Below are 17,138 nucleotides of genomic sequence, written 5' to 3'. Positions count from 1 at the left end.
CATGAATTAATATGAGTGTGTGGTTCGTCGTTATTCGTTGTACTCTTCATCACATTATTCAGCCCATTCATTTTGTCCATTTTATCGTTAACTCGTTTATTTTTTTGTTTAGTAGTTTAGTTATGGGTAGTCCAATAAATATTTAATTTATAAAGAACTTGATCATTTGATTTGTGTATGTGAAATAATAGATTACTGTAGACTATGACAAAAACTCTAGCAACCCTAAAATGGAGCTTTAAATACGGTGTATTGTGACTGAAGCTGAGTACCATCATTCTTTTTTATAGCAATTTAGGGTTTTATGATTCATAGTTTAGTTATTAATAATAATTGTGATATACATTGTTATTCATTACATCTGCTACAAGCAATAATGGTTTCGTAGACATGTAAACAACAACAAACTAAAAATATTTGCAGTTACAAGGCATCTCCAATGCTGCTTTGTGAGACTAAGAAGGGGCGTTTCAAATATAATAACAAGGGTAAATCCAACATGGTAATACCTCTCAACTCGCCTACATGTGGTGAAGGGCTGAGAAAACCCCTTTGGACTTTAATGAGAGAGGAGAGGTCAAATACATGTGCGTGAGGGAGAAGAAGGTAAGTTGGAAGGGCAGGCCGGTGTATCCCCAATATAGTAATCTGCCCTCACAAAGGTGGATACTGACTCAGTTCCTGTGAAGAGCAGGAGAGATTTAAATGTCCCCATCATTCACAAGCTTGACCTTGTAGGGATGTGAGTGTGTGTGCCCTCTACCTAGAGGTACGAGGTTAGTGCTCGGGATGCAGCAGCAGATTGAGCGAACACTTGTAAACTATTCGAGCCGTCTCTCACGCAAGAAGTCAATTTATCAGTCATCCCCAAGTTGAGTCAACAAACCTCTCGAGTCCCATCTCAGTCATCGGGTTGCATCCAAGCGATGATCACTAAACTCAAATTACAGAAACAGCAGCAGTGGAAAGTAAACAATTTAAACACATTTCAGTATTTTCATTTTCTACTTTTCACTTCTACTTCAGTTCAGAGTGAAATATGGCGCTATACTTTTATTGTACTTATTGTATTTGACAGATAGTTAGTTACTTTTAAGATTAATGTTTTACATAAAGTTATGCTAAGCTTATTAATACAATGTATATACATACTAAATAATTATAAATAATTTATAGCTAGAGGTTCCAAATAAAGGGGTGTCCATGTTCCACTAAACCTTTGTCCCAGAGAGGTATCTAGTATTTCACGAAAGAAGAGCATTGGCATTCACATTTGTAAAGATTTGTGGATTTCTTCCAGAGCTGAGTGTGATTCCTGTATTTCTGGATCCAGATAATCCAACTTGTTGTTTTATCAGAAAACTGTTGATAGTGTATTTTGTGGATACCACTGGAGATCATTTGAGAACATTTCCCCCCATAAACCAACCTTGTAATTTATTGTACATTAACAGCTTGTTCGTTGGTTTATAATGTTTTTCTGGGGACGATGGTTAGTTATGGAGGGCAGTTTTTAATCTAAAAAAAATTGTTATTATAATGAAGGCATCTGGAATGATCTGGACATTTTTGCTCTGCAAAAGTCTAAAAGGTCCAACTCATCAACTATCAAGTTTCAGTTGAAATACAAATGTATATTTGCTATTTTGTCAATACTTTCATATACATCCTGCCTGTGGTTGATGTAGCATCATTTATATATAGGCTATATTAATATAAATATATATTATATACATGTTCACAGAACAGACACACACAAAGGAGCTCATGCCTCAACACACTCAACAAGATGATATCTAAATCTGCTTTATTGTTACATCCAGATATACACCTTCACCATTACTATGGTTGTCAAGAATATCATCATAATCATCATCGTCATCATAATCATCGTCTTAAACACCACGCTCAAGATCATCATGGTGACAGCATTATTGGCTATTCTTTTCTTTTCAAAAGCTAAAGCTGTGATAAATACAAAGTTAAACATTTGGTCCTTTAATTTATAGTCTAGGCAACATGGTATCAGGGGTTAAGACAAAAATGTCTTGTTGCTACGCACACAAAACATCAAACATCACTGGAAATGGTGCTGAAACAATGTTGTAGGGCAACAGAAGGACGAGCCATTTGAACATGAGGCCGACGGCCGCACAGAGCAAAGTGTCGGGCAAACTGAGAGAAAGGGAGTCTGTGAGCGCCAAAGAAGCAGCTAGCGACGGGGGCTGTGAAATCAGATGAAAGGCGGCGAGACAGAGAAGAGATGAAAGACAGAGAGGCTGAGGCGTGAGGAAGCGTACAACAGACCCACAGAGAGGCACGTATTTACAGGTCAGGGAGCCGTCTGAGCCGCGGTGCACAGCACAGCAGTGTTGTCTTTCACACACACACACACACGCACGCACAAAAACACAATTTACAGAAGTTGTCAGTGTGAACATGTAGTTTAAAAGTTTTGTCTTGTTCAAAAAACTAAACACCGCACACCTGGGACAACAAAACTACCAGTGAACTGCTCCTAATTATTCAAATTCATATGAGCATCAACTTTACAGGGATTTTATATTCTTATCATTGTTAATAATCGGACAAGAAAATATTACACTTCGGTGCAGAGCTGGAAAACAGGAAGTGTCTGCTCTATTGCCCACATTTGAAACTGACAACAGCATTGTTTACTCACATTTATTATTATTGTCAATGTCATTTCCTGTCACATTGTGAGAGTCTCGCATATTTCACATGTATTGCATGTATAGTAAATGGAGACTTTTTTTCTCAGCTATTGCTTCCATCTCATTTAACTGTGCATACTGTTTCCACTTCAGCTCCCATGCTTGCTCCAACAATCACTAACACAGATATGTATGTATGTATACATTTGGATGGCTTTTCAGACTCTAGCCTGCACCAACCACTCAACACACCAAGAAAGTCTCCTCGAGCGAAGGCTTTGCTTCAGAGTCACACGAACACCTGATGTTCTGAGACAATCACATCCTAGAGTGGACGCAAACAAGATGTACCTGTCGACACGTCATCATTGGACGATGATGCCGAGGATGACACAACGCGGTATATCCAGGGCTCTGCTAATCAGCAGCGGTCACAACATCCTGTGAGAATGTCTTACATGTTAAAGGGCAGTTTGTGTCTTCGTCCCTCTGAGTCTTTTCTGGCGAGTGATAGCTGAGGGTCTTTAGGGGAGGTGCTGCTGGCAGAGGTGGCTGCATGCACTGACTGAGTGGATGTCGTGGTTGATGCCTGAGAGGTCGGGGCAGGGGTAGAGGATATATTGGGGTTTGAGGAGAAGTTAGGGGCAGCTGTTGTGGTTGGCATTTGTTTCTGGGGGTGTGCAGAAGCAGATTGTAAACTGGAGGAGATGGTGGTGGTGGAGGAGGAGGAGGAGGTGGTGGTAGTAAGAGATGAGGGCTTAGTGGAGCTCGGGTTTGGGCATACGGTTGTTGAGGGTGAGGTTGCAGCTGGGGTTGGTTTGGTGGCGAAAACAGAGCTTGATGTGGTAATTGGAGTAAGGACAGGATGAACTGAGAACTTTATTTTATTGGGAGAGCTAGTGTTAGCTGGTAAAGGGGAAGGAGATGCAGTTTGGGTGGGGGTCTGTTTTGGGATCTGGCTCGTGGTGGGGCCTCTGTTTGAACTATGGACCGAGGGTTGGAGAAAAGGGGTTGGACTCTTGGATTTACTTAAGGACGGAACAGGTGTAACAGGGATGGGAGAGGGAGAAGGTGTAAGGGTTAGGGTCTGGGTAGGAGTAACAGGTGTCAGGGTTTGTGTAGGAGTTTGGGCGGGGATCGAAATACGAGCACGTGTTGTCTGAGTCGGAGTCTGTATCGGAGAAGGGATTGGGGTTGGGGCGGGACTGGGGCCAGACAACGGAGAAGCAGAAGGAGGTGTGTTGGATGCCTTGGCTCGGGGGCTCTGGGGACGTGGTGGGATAGAGGTGATCAAGGAGGAAGGGGGAGAAGAGAACGCAAAAGATGTCTTGGGCCCATAAGTTTGAGGTATTAAAACAGGGGGAGAAACAGAAGATGAAGGCGGCGGGGTGGAGGGGGAGGAGCGGGGAGAGGATGTAGGAGTTGGTTTGGGACGAGAAGTTGACGAAAGCGACAGCGGGTTTGTTCCCGCTGAAGGTGGGGTGGAGCAGGGAGGAGGAAAGGGGGTCATTGGGATTGGTTTAGGACGAGGTGTCTGGGGGTGTGTAGGTGAAGGAGACATGGGTGAAGGGGAAGAGGTTAAAGAGGAGAGCGGGGTCTGCTTTGTAGGGGAGGAAGATGGCAAAGAAGCTGCAGAAGGCATGTATGCAGCTGTAGGTGTGGGCACAGTGTGAGGGGCAGATTGTGTGGGCAGATTGTGTGCGTGTACTGCCTGAATAGGAACTGCGGCCTGTGCATTAAACGGCATATTTGTCACCAGCTGTACTGGAGTGTTACAAGTCAGCATACCTGCACTGGCTCCTCTGGCCAACTGCACTGCCAGGAAAGGAGTCGAGAGCAAATTACCACCAGAAGCCTTCCTGTGGAGAGGCGGGTGAGGCTGCACTCCAGCCCAGGAGCGGTGAGGCAGAGTGGGCTGCGAGGCCGACAAAAGCCTGGCCTCCTGGGTGAGTCTGCCAAGTGCAGGCAGACACTGAGAGCTGTTTCCTCCATGACGTAACAGAGCTTCTTTTGCTCCCTGCTGGCCCGCCACCAAAGTGTTGCAATCTGACGGGGCACCACGAGCAGCAGGGGGGTTAGCTGCAGGTACCTTGTGGAGAGGTGGAGCCTGTGGCCCTCCACCTGGTGATCCAGCAATCATTGAGGGATGATCAGCCTGCAGGCGGAGGCTGTAATGAAGAGTCCTTTCTTGTTGGACTGACGACGGGACAGGGGAGGCGGATGTGGATGGCGTTTTGACAATAGGGGGCGATGTCAACCCACCAAGAGGGCCCATGGATGAGGGAGAGGCAGGAAATCCTCTTGGGGACAAACCACCCATCCCTCCTATCCCTCCCATCCCTCCCATCGTCATCATCCCGATGAGAGAGCTCACAGATGGGCGGAGGGGCTGTAACGTGGGAGGACGAGGGGGAGACAGAGGGAAAGAGGAGGAGGGAGAGGGAGAAACAAGAGGGGAGGGCACAAAGAAAGCCCCCCCAAGTGCATGCTGCTGCTGAAGCTGCTGTAAATGCTGCTGCTGTTGCTGCTGCTGGTGCATGAGGGCGATAGCTACATTACTGGTGGCAGCAGCAGCCTGCAGAGGGGCATGGACCAGCGGCGCCCAGATGACTGGGCGTGGTCGAGGAGACACCGTGCCACTTCCTCTGATGATTCCACTTCTTCCTGCAGCAGCAGCAGCCGCAATGGCATCTTGCATGGCCGACATGCTGTCGTGTTTGACAATCTGCTGCACCAGCATGCTGTCACAGGAACCCAGAGTGCCGGCTGCCAGCCCTCCCCCTGCTCCACGGCCTCCACCGTGACCCATACTGCCCCCCAGAGAACCGCCCTGGGATGACTTCCGCAGGAGCATAGAGTTCTTCCTGCCTGTGGAGGAGAACATTCATATCAAATGTGAATTAAGTTTCAGAACACAAAGATGGGAAAGAGTGACATGTTTTAGTTTTTTGAAGGCCACGTTGTTTACTGAACACATAGCACATATTTTCTTCACAGAGAATATTGCTCAACCTTTAGTATTTCAGCATTTCATTTTTCAAAGAAGAGTTCCGACCTTTAAAATGAGGACAAGGCCCCTGAGAAATGTAGCAGTACTGGATGGATAATTGCAAATATTGGGCAAGGCCGTTACCGAATTATAGAGCTGAATGGAAAATAGTCCCACACAGGATGGTAGAGAAATATATGAGCCACTCAGACATCCACACTTTACCGATTCGGTCCAATCGGTCAACAGCTACAGTTTCAAAGGCACGCCGCATCATCGGATGTTCCTCCAGCACCTCGTTAAAGCTGTCCACGCTGAGAGAGTACAGGCGACAGTATGTATCTGCACGGACGCTGGCTGTCCTCCGTCCACGAGTCAACAAACAAATCTCTGAAAAAAGGGTACAGGTAGTGGGATAAATTAACCTACAGTTTAAACTTCCGTATATTCTTCCTTTATACCTTCCTACAGAACTTGAGCTGTTGACTCTGCACATTATTATCACCTCCAAAGTATGACCCATCGCTCAGCTTGGTTTCCTTGTTGCCACGGGTCAGCACACCGACTCGCCCGTGCTGTATGAAGTACATCTTCCGGCCAACGGTGCCCTCGCGGATGATGAAGTCTGAAGGCTGAAACACTTCGAATCGGAGCTTGGTCAGGACGGCAGTCACAAAGTTGGGATCAGCGGTGGCGAACAGCGGCATGTTAGCCACCAGGCTGCGGCAGTTAAAGCTGACTATCTCCTAGAGGAAGCGGATGAAGAGATGAACAGAGAAGTGAAGAAAGAGATTTGCTCAAAGGCCAGAGCGTTCGTGGTCTCTAGGTGCAGACGAGTGAATTTGTTACCTCTTTAAGCGGCTCGCTGAGCTCTCCCAGGATGTTCTCCTCATCAAACATTTTACCCTGGAAGCGGTGCTCATAGTACTCGTGGATCTTTTGCCGAACGTCTGCAGGAAGCTTATGGAACGACATGTACTGCTCCACCTGCTTGTACTGTAATAACACACAAACATGCACAGGTCAGGGGGATGGAAACCAGCACATTCACTTTAAATGAAAAGACCATAAGAACACTGAAATCCACTGGGTCTCAAACTTTCTGGCATGTGTCCGCTATAAACTTCACTCGTCCACATAATAGACACTCGATAATTTACACAATAGAACAGTACATTAAGATTTTAGACACTGATGTCGCAACAATTTTCCTTTTTTGCATCTATACAATTGGATGCAATGCATTATGGTTTGTAAAGAAATAGTAGTTTTGTTTCTATTGGTGTAAAACAATGTTGCATATATATTTTACAGTCAGAATTTCTGTGAATTTGGAAAATGGAGTGATATTAGATTGTTTAATTAAAAATGAAATAATCCATTTAACTTTGGAAAGTCCTGACCCCCACAAGAGTTGCCTTTTGACAGAAAACTATTCAACAACAATTTTGATAATTCAATCATCAAAAATGATAAATAAATGATTCTAGCTTAGCAAATATAAAGATCCGCTGTTTTACATCTTTAATTTAAATTGATTGAATCAGGTTTGACGGCTAAACTATAAAAAGCATCGCAGTCATGTTTCACCTTTTCCTGGTATTGTCGTCTGGAGGAGTCCAGCGACTGGATGAGAGCGGTGGCGTGGCCGATGAACATGGCGTAGCAGGTGGCACCGACGATCATACTGAGCATGGTGAGCCACACGTCCATCATCCCTTCTGGAGCCTGGGCACCGTACCCGATACACAACATGTGGCTCATGGCTTTGAACAGAGCATAGGAGTACTGCACGCCCCATGTGTCATTCTGTGAGTGGGAGGCCAACAGAGAGGGTGGCAGGACGAGTAAAAAGGAGTGTTAATTAATAATATTAAATTGTTCTTATTTTAGCTGTGTTACAGGAGTGTTTTTGCTCTCAGACGTGCTCAGCCACACCACTTCAGAAAATATAGCTGAGATCATAACATGGAGCAGCGGAGCAATTTAACTGTCAAACCCCACTTTGCTTCAAAACAGGGTGTCTGCAGAACATTTAAAACCACACAGACAATAAAAAGGCAGTTAACTTGCATTATTAAATACACGTCTACAGACCATAGAGACCAGCCTGAGTGTTTGTGTGTGTGTGTGTGTGTTTCCTTCTGTGTTAGTCCAATTATACTAAGATGTTAATAGTCTAAAGGATGAGGGGACTTTCTCTGGGGAAAATACCAGCATCAGCCTGCTTAGCAACAGTCGCCCATGGCAACCGCTAAGACATGAGTCAGCTCTCCATACAGCTGTGTATCTGTGTGCATTCATGGGCAATCTCCAGCAGGTCCCTGAGGCCTTCGACTTGCGTGGGTTCACACCTTCACCTGATCTCTGCTGAGGTTTTAATTGGAAATGCTTTTTTAGTTTCGTGATGATGATGATAGTTATTCCAACTGGACATGTTGCTGCACAAGCCAATTAACACAGATAAGGAGGAAACAATGTCAAATCTGATCAACTCTGCGCACACACACACACACAGACAGATAACCAGAAACCAAGCCGCTTTTTGAATCTGTGATTTGCATTCATCTGAAATAAATATTGTGCGCGCTGTTCAAAAAAAGGTTGAGATAACGCTTTGTCCTTTTCATTCAACCAGAACTGAATGTCAGGTTCTGTTTTTGTTCTCTGCACAATATAAAATCACTGAAACATATTAAAAATATTGTCACGTACACACAGTCGTCTGGTTAGAGACTCACCACCATCAGGTTCTTGGAAACCCAGCAGTCAGGAGGGAAGTCCTGCAGCATCGGGACCAAGAACTGGAGACAGCCGTCCCAGTGGCACAGCAGCAGCATCATACCAATCAGATTAACTATTCTCACCATGGCACTGGCAAGGTCATAGGTCATATGGAAGATCTGAGGAGGAGCAGAGGGAAAGACGAGGAGGAAAATAAGAATGCAAGTGGGATGAATAAGAGTGGAAAGGACAGATGAAGTTTACCTTTTCATAAGGATTCAATTACAAAATTGTTCAAAATGCATTTCCTCCAGCACAATATAAAAACAATATGTTGGACTCTGTTTGTGACATGATATTTCAAAAGGCTTGGGATGAGTCATATCTTACATATTAAATGAGTTTTGAACTTCAAAACAAATATCCCTTTCCCTTCCGACTTTGCTCTCTGTTTACAGCCTCTGTTTCTCACCTCCTCCCACTGGTGGATGTAGCGGATGAGTCGAGACAGGCGGAGCAGTCGCAGCAGGCTCAGGATTTTGGTGAAGCGGAAAATGCGCAGCGCCCGGGCTGTCCGGTAGACCTCGGAGTCGAGACTGTCCACCATCAGGAAGATGTAGTCCACCGGGATAGATGACACAAAGTCCACCAGGAACCAGTTTTTCAGGTAGTTCTGTCGGATCGCTCTGAGTTGGAGTAGCATGGAAGAAGAGCAGTGACATTTGTAATTTGGCAATCAAGCATTGGGGACGTGATTCCAACATTTGGCCGGCATGAAGCGATCCTCATCAATATTTAACAGGAGTACGACTGAAACTTGAACAAAGCTCTGCCACCAGCTGCATGTCACCTTTTTTACATCCTTTTTTACATTTCACACAAACCCAGCAGATGGCCAGAAGAGCACATTTAAATGAATGGCGACAGAGCAGCCGTATTAATATTCTTAACGATCCAGATACACATCATCAATGCAACCAGAGGAGCTTCTAATGACCTGGGGTCCAGCAGTATTTCAGTGTTGTCTTCCTTGATGATGCCGGTCCTGAAGTTGAGAACCAAGTCGACCATGAAGAGAGTGTCAGAGACCACGTTGAAGATGATCCAGGAAGGAGTGTTCTCCTCTCTAAAGAAAGTGATGCCCACTGGCAGGATGATTAAGTTCCCCATCATCAGCATAAGCATCAACAGGTCCCAGTAGAATCTAGACAGAGAAAGAAAGTGTTGAGGTTTTTTTTGTTTTCTGTGTCTGTGTCTATAAGGTTAGACTGTATAAGTCTAAGTTGTGTTTTTTTTACTGGACTTTTATTTTATTGCGTCATGTTTCATGTGTTCTCACTGAAAGTGTCAAAAGGACAAGTCTCCCACAATGCAATGCAGAGGGGCTGTTTTCTGCTAGAAATGTTTCAATTAATTGTTGGTGGAAGCTAAACAACTTCGGAAAGATGGGAAAATAAAAATGCATCACATCGTGGAAAATATTTTTGTATCTAATTTTATATTTATTTGGCAGTAAAATTCAAAAGTCCAATGTCACACATATCCTGAACTAAGATTAGATATAAGTAATATATAAGTATTAGATATAAGATTAAGTAAATGTAATATTTAATTTCGAACATGAGATCAATGGGCAACAAGTGTGAGGCATCAATTAATCCAATCCAATTAATACATTATTATTAATAATTCCTAAAATATGGCAAAGAAAGTACACTTTAGGTTAGAGTTACATGGATGTCTTTGCACATGTGCAGTACACACAAAGTTGGGACCCCGTTTTCTCTAATTAGTTCTCTAATTATTTGCGAGTCATGTTCAAACAAAACCCTTTTTCATAGAGTATTTGCAACTTTTCTGTTGATTTATATGTTGTGGAAAACTTGTTCTTGGATCTGGAAAATTGTTAAGGCCAATCGTTTGCTATTGTTCAACATTTTTTTAATTAAATTAAAATGTAGTTCTCATAAACAATAAAACAATAGAATCCCATAATGCATCTGGATTGCGCCTTATCTTCCAAACTCGAGACCTCAAATTGTACACAAGCCCAAGTCGAGATAACCTGGATGACATATCAAGGTAATTTTAGAAGACTTAAGATAACATTTCAAGAGACAGACAGACAGACAGACAGACAGACAGACGGGGACAGAAAGAGGAAATGATCAATAACCTTGGGAGGCTTCATAAATCTGTATTTCATGCTGGATTATCAGATGACGTAGCCCTCATAAAAATGCTGTTTGTGAGTTAAGTATGACAGTAAAGGCAATCCAATCATCTGCAGATGATACTTGTCATCTTTCTGTCTTTTTCCTTCTAATCCCTTCATCCATCACCTTAACCCGTATCAATGACTTGCTTTCTACACACTCGCTCTCCTTCATGTGGTGTGATGCTGCCGCTAGACTGATGAAGATTAAGTAGGAGTCATCACGCTGCTACTTCTCTCTGACTTTGTCACTGATATGTGTATCACTTCATAATGACTCACAATAAATGCAGGACTTATTTACAGCAACACAGATGCATCAGTTCTGTAGCTTCTGTTGTGACGGGGCCGGAGATTTATTCTTCCTGATTTTGAGGACACGCTTTGAGAACGCTGACTGGAGGGAACATTTCTGTAAATCCTATCATATTACACTTGTTGCTTATGTCTGTCAGTGATATTCATTTATAAGATGTTATTACAAATCCAGTACTTTACAGTGGTACATCGATTAATGAAAGCAATCGTTTGTGGCAGCCCTATAATGGTCAAAAGTAACAAATTACACTTGTAGGTACTTGTACTTTACTTGACTTACTTGTACATATATGTATTTTAATTTAATTAGAAAATTAAACACCGCCATATTTCACAATACCATGCGATTGTACTTTTTTATTCCACTACATTTATTTGACTGCTCTAATAACTTTACAGTTTTACACAAAAAAGCATATAAAAACTTTTTTTTTAAAGCATGAAAAACAACCTTATTGGCTTCCAACAATGCAATGTGGTAGGAGCCCCTGGTTTTACCTGTTTGAGGCCCGAAGAGGTAACGTTATCCATTATTTCACAAAAAAAGCTTCAATATAAATGAAGCCATTTAACCTTTAATGCTTGTTTTACATTGTTTTCCCAGAGATTAATTATTTAATTGAGGGTCCAAGTTGTAAGATCTGAGATTGTGAGCATTTCATTGCCTCTCAATGTTACCAACATGTCAGCAGCAAGCCGACGGCTCGTAGCTGAGCGCGACAGCGTAGCAGCAAAGTGCTCACAGAGCTTCCCGTGTTTACCTGAGGGAGAGCTGGAGGTCGGGTACTACACTTCCACGACGACGCCGTCAGCCTGGACGGCATTATCAGGTGTAACCACCGGCTGTGAGCCAACCAGTGGGACATGCTCACATGCACTAACATGCACTAAATGCATTTGCGGCCCTGCCCGGCTATGTAGACGAAGCTTGGATAACCACACACACAGAGGGAGAGCGACATCGTTCTCTGCTCAGGTAGACTTCTACATCTTTACATATAGCAAACCGTTGTTTTCTGCTCCCTTAATCTAATCCCAGCGGGTTACATGGTAACATGTGACTGCACATTAATCAGCACATGTGTACGAGATGTCACTGCCGTCATTGAGAAGTGAGACCAAACAAATGAGAACAACCAACAGACAAGAGAAGACGTCAGATCCAAACGGAGAAGGATGTGAAAGGTTTGTCATGCCGGCTAAATACCTGATGAGACAGGGGACTGACGCAACACTGGCTCAGGCATTGTGTGTGGTGGTACGTGCACTTGTGTGTACTCGTGAGCACACAGATAGGAATTGCAAATGCAATCAAAGGCTCTCCACTGCCTCGTCAGTATTCCATCTTGAACATGAACAGATGCTAAAGGGGAACTGACCTGCATCTACCTGCTCAACTGTTGTCAAATGAAACACTGTACTTATATGTAATTATACTGTAATTCAGGCCAAGTGTTTCATGAGAGGCCTCTGATTGGTTCCCTGCTCGCCAGATGTCAGTTCTGAACAAGTTTCCACCCATCATCCTGCCAGACGTACAGACAAACAAGCACAACAGCAACCGGCTATTACGTAATAAATCCCTTTGACTATATGTGTAACGCCACCAACTCTGTCTCGACACCACACGCCTGTGGTGACAGACACACCGTCTTTCTGTTTTCACCTCTCTCGCTGTTCCAATGTATGAATAGTCTTCATCTGACTCTTAGATGTGCAGCAGAAATACATCTTTTCTTAATGAGGTGAGAGCTTATCAGCACACTCAATAGTGACACACACACACACACACACACACACACACACACACACACACACACACACACACACACACACACACACACACATACACACGCACATTTTAATGTACATGCAGGCTCTGTGCTCAAGGTCAATACAGGCACAAAAACCCAATAAAGAAGCTTTAGCAGTAATCCGTCTTTCCCTCGCTTGCTCGGGCCTCACAAAGTTCCTCTTCAGCTGTCTCTCCAGACTTCAGGTACTTAACTGAAAAGTTAGATGACTGAATTATGCGTAATGCATACTCAACTTGCATAATTTAGGAAGTCATACATAATTGATCCAAATTCAATTGTGATACAGGTTAATTAGGAATATTAGCATTTTTAGATATATCGTGCATGAATCAGTAATCAGTAATCAGTAAGTGCAGGAGGGGTATTCATCCATCCATCTCTGTTCCCGACTGATCTCATTCACTGTGTCTTTTGTGAGCAGACTCATAAGCAAAACTTGCGAGTGATCATCAAATTGACAGACAATACATAATGACTATGTGTGTGTGTGTGTGTGTGTGTGTGTGTGTGTGTGTGTTTGATGAGACAAAAGTGGGCCAGGAGCCTTGGGGATCAAGTCATCCATTGTTGCTGTAGCCTGTCTGGAGATTATGAATGCTGACTGTCCCTCTGTGCTCCACCTGCACATTTTGAATTAAGGCACAGCCAATGACCAGCATGCCTTTGGGTGTTTAGCATGTCAGTCTGTAAATAGCACGGCAAAGTATGTGAGGGTGAATGCAATTTGGCCTTGTGTGTTTAAGGCTGGCAGACATTTAAAAAATGCCCCTCCCTACTTGCCTGTATTAATAAAATAAAACCAGAGAAATAATTAGCCACCAGGTTCAGCTTTATTTTCACGAGGAGAGTTTCACTCAAGAAAACTAAAAATGGATAGCCTCAATTGTCATTTTCATTTCAGGAATTCTCACGCTAATTATCCCTTGCACAGAGCCACCAGCAGGGGGTGCTGTGCTGGGTTCATCCACTGTTATTGACATGGAAGGCATCTCTCGGTGCTCCCTGATCAACCAAACATCTTCAATACATTAGTCCTTCTAAATCACATCTTCTTACATTTATCCTGAAACTATTTCTTCTGGAAACAATCAGTCTCTGTAGAGTATCTATTCTCCAGTTGACTAGAGACCTGCCATAGCTGCATGGTGTCTACACTTGAGGCCTCGTCACCCTTTCCATAAACACCTCTCCCTGCTTCATCATGCCCCAAAGGACTCTAACACGCTCCCCTCTTTTCATTCTCCATTTTAACCTTTCATACAGGCTTTGACTGGATACCACCTTTCCTGCAGATATTCTCTGATTGCATTTTTTGCTTCTCCTGCAGGTTTCTTTCCTCACCCAGATGTACTCCTCCCTATTTCCCCCAGTTAACAACTGATGAGGGTGCTACATGTATAATATGCATCTCTATTTGTTCTTCCTCCCTTTATTTAACTGTCTGTGATTATGCTTCAAGTGTGTTTCATGAAGTGTGCATGACTTCAGCTTGCTTTGATCCATAATGCAATCAAAATAACTGTTGTTGTGCTACAAAGGGCATTTATTTTACAAACCAACAACTGCAGATTGATGTGGAGGGTGTGTGTGCGTATACCTGAAGTCACTGTATGGGTGTATGATCCACGTCCCTGCTGATTTCAGTCTTTCCTGCTCCAGTGCGACGGCTTTGTGGGATCCAAAGATGCGCAGGCTGAACTTGTTGACCCCCGGCTGAAGCATGGCTCCAAACTGTCTCTGTATGAAGGTGCTCTGGTTGGAGGTGCTGTAGTCCTCTCCATCCAGCCCCATGCCAAAAACACCCAGTCCAAACTGACCCATAAACTCAGGACTGCCTGCAGCAGTTGTGTTACATGCGGTGGTGGTGGTGGTCTCCGGGCCGGTGGCCACCACCATCACTCCAGTCCCGGTCGAGGAGGTGGAGGTCAGGGCGGCACGGGTGGCAAAGCCCACTGAGCGCGGGGGAGCATGGGCGGTGGCAGAGGAGGAGGGCGGTGGCGGCAGGGGCACTGGGGTGGTTGGGGTGCCTGCTGTTCGGAAGGGAAGGCCGTCCCTGGTGGAGGAGCTCATGATGGAGGGGCGACGGCCACGTCCACCTAAAGAAGTGCTGTCCGCCCCGAAAGAGCCCCTGTCCCCTTCCAGTGAGGCCTGGGACAGCCTGTAACCCGGTGACGGCAGGCTGCCCTTACTGCGCCGCTTTGAGTCCCCTCTGTTACGTCTGGGGAGGCTGTCACCCCCAGAGCCCCCAGTGCCACTGGGGGTACCCACACCTCCCACCACCCCATCCATCCCAACTCAGGGAAGAGGGTGAGCTAGTGAGCTCAGGGAGACTATACCAATTGGTTTTCTCGCCCTACCTGTAGGCTATACAATATCAATGTCAATCTGAAAGGTAAATTGAAGAAGCTAAAGAAAAGTTATCTCTGCATCTCCAGTCATTGTCCTCGAGTCCGCAGCTCACACCCAGCGCCCTCTCAGCTCGTGTGGCCATGCTTACCTCGGTGCCCTTGGAAACAGCCCCATCCAGTCATTAAATCCTTCACCCTGTCAGAGTGACGCCAGCAGCTTCACTTTCGTCCTCACAGATGTTTCTGTGTCTTTCTGTCTCCTTCTTTGTCCTTGAAACGTTTCTCTACACCCGAGGCCCTCCCTCTCCGATCCACAGCCGCCCTCATCGCCCCGACGCCGGTCATTTTGGCACCGGCTTCCCGGTCTTTTGTAGATAACGGAGCTCGCCGCTCATTGGCCGTCGGGTGTCCGGTCTGGATATCCAATACGCCCAGGCTGCTCAGCCAATTTGGCAACGTTCTACCAATATCATAATGTAAGCAATACGCGGTAAGGTGGAAGGGTGGGGAACATTCACCCACGGATGAATGACAAGGACACTTGATCCTCTGTCAGGCGGGATGGGTTGTTAATGGACAGAAGGGACGCGCATGACGGGCACACGCGGGCGCTCATCCTCCAAAGGCGCTCCGATTCATTCTGACACGCACAAAGAACAACGGACCGACGGACAGACAATACGGAAGAAACAAGTCAAATGACACCCACATCTAGCCCACGATCTCATCGAATCGGCGGCACGTTTTCATGTTCAATATCCGAGGGGAAAAACACTCATCGTGACGGAAGGCGCGCCGTGAAAGAAGCGCTCAGACAGCCGGAGAGACGAGCGGCTTCACAGCGGGGCGATTTAGTGATGACACAATGAACCGGGTCAGGTGTTCAGAGTCTTCCGTTCTCTCAGCCGCTGCCGTCTATAGTCCCACTTCTGTCGACTTTCGATGACATTGTTCCAGGAACACGGCGCTGTGCTTTCCGCCTTAATGACACCGAGGACTGATTCAATATGTCATCTGTTGCTCCGAGGAAAAACGATGCGCTCAGTTGAACTGAAAAGCCTCCTATGAAAAATAAAACAACTTGTTGAGCGTTTAATGTGGCTGCTCCTCCGCAGAGTCGATGGGACTTTTAGAGAAGACATTCACTAAGCTCTCTGACTCAGCTCAAGAGGTCGTGCTGGCACGTCCACAGAGGCGCGCATCGCATGCAAATGACATATTAAATAAATAAATGTCTATATAAAAAGGTCTGGATCTGATCGGTCTGTTGCCATGGCATCCGCATCACCAATCCGTCCCCCAAGGCCGCATGCCCGGCCGGCGCAAGACGCACGCATCCCTCGCAGGTACAGGTCGCGCGTCATCCGCTCTCTCCAATACAGCGAGACCGCGCGTGATGGAGAGCATGAGGATGAAACTTTATTTAAACGTCTGAAAAATAACAAGCTTTAACAACGGTGACAAATTACAGAGGAAAAAAAATGAATTCAAAGACAAGAATGAAATACAATTGGCGAATGAAAAACGGTCGTTCAAACTAACGTGATGATAAAACTCAATGCTTTTAAAAGACTTCTGATGTCATACATTATCTTCCTCCCCATCATACCCCCCCCCCCCCCCCATATGTCCATGTTGTGGATGTTGCAGACAAATGAGAATAGGTGATGAGTCAAGCTTAAAGCTGGAAAATAAATACTAAAGGAGGACAAGAAAGGAGTGGATGTTACATAAAGGATCGGACATGAGAAAGCCCCATGCAGGAGCAAATATCATTAGTTTAAGAGAGAACAGTTTAGGCAGATGTTGGCATCTGGGTCATCTCAGTGGACAAAAGGAAGTTCAATACATCTCTGCATCTCCCGGCATCAATAGACAAAATAATTGTGCAGTCAGAGATAAACTCAGGAGGGTCAGGAATGAAAGCCTTATCTTCAAATTCTATCAAAGCCACCAATAATTATATATTTGAACAATGGCACCATGCAAAGAGACAATGCTCATTTTCAATTCAATAATATTCCCACAAATAAAAGATGAAAAAAAAGGCAG

General features: G+C 44.9%; 1 protein-coding gene across 1 annotated transcript; it reads right to left on the bottom strand.

Annotated features, from left to right (window-relative positions):
• Nucleotides 1-3,129: 3,129 nt before the first annotated feature.
• LOC117745224 (potassium/sodium hyperpolarization-activated cyclic nucleotide-gated channel 2) lies at nucleotides 3,130-15,027 on the bottom strand. Its single transcript, XM_034553391.1, has 9 exons — nucleotides 14,336-15,027; nucleotides 9,386-9,592; nucleotides 8,861-9,074; nucleotides 8,406-8,567; nucleotides 7,255-7,473; nucleotides 6,514-6,660; nucleotides 6,170-6,410; nucleotides 5,890-6,054; nucleotides 3,130-5,543 (listed from the first exon to the last, which is right to left on the bottom strand). Exons 1-9 carry the CDS (start codon nucleotides 15,025-15,027, stop codon nucleotides 3,130-3,132), a joined length of 4,461 nt encoding a protein of 1,486 aa, XP_034409282.1.
• Between the last annotated feature and the right edge of the window lie 2,111 nt (nucleotides 15,028-17,138).

This window comes from Cyclopterus lumpus, chromosome 16, assembly GCF_009769545.1.
Source record: "Cyclopterus lumpus isolate fCycLum1 chromosome 16, fCycLum1.pri, whole genome shotgun sequence".
Classification (NCBI taxonomy): Eukaryota; Metazoa; Chordata; class Actinopteri; order Perciformes; family Cyclopteridae; genus Cyclopterus; species Cyclopterus lumpus.
Note: the sequence above shows the minus strand (reverse complement) of the source record. Positions and strands in the feature narration are given on the sequence as shown.

Coding starts and splice junctions, on each gene's coding strand:
- LOC117745224 (XM_034553391.1), bottom strand. CDS start 15,027: ATGGATGGGGTGGTGGGAGGTGTGGGTACCCCCAGTGGCACTGGGGGC. Junction 9,075..9,385: donor GAAATACTGCTGGACCCCAG/GTCATTAGAAGC, acceptor ACTCCAACTCAG/AGCGATCCGACAGAACTACC. Junction 7,474..8,405: donor TTTCCAAGAACCTGATGGTG/GTGAGTCTCTAA, acceptor TCCCACTCACAG/AATGACACATGGGGCGTGCA.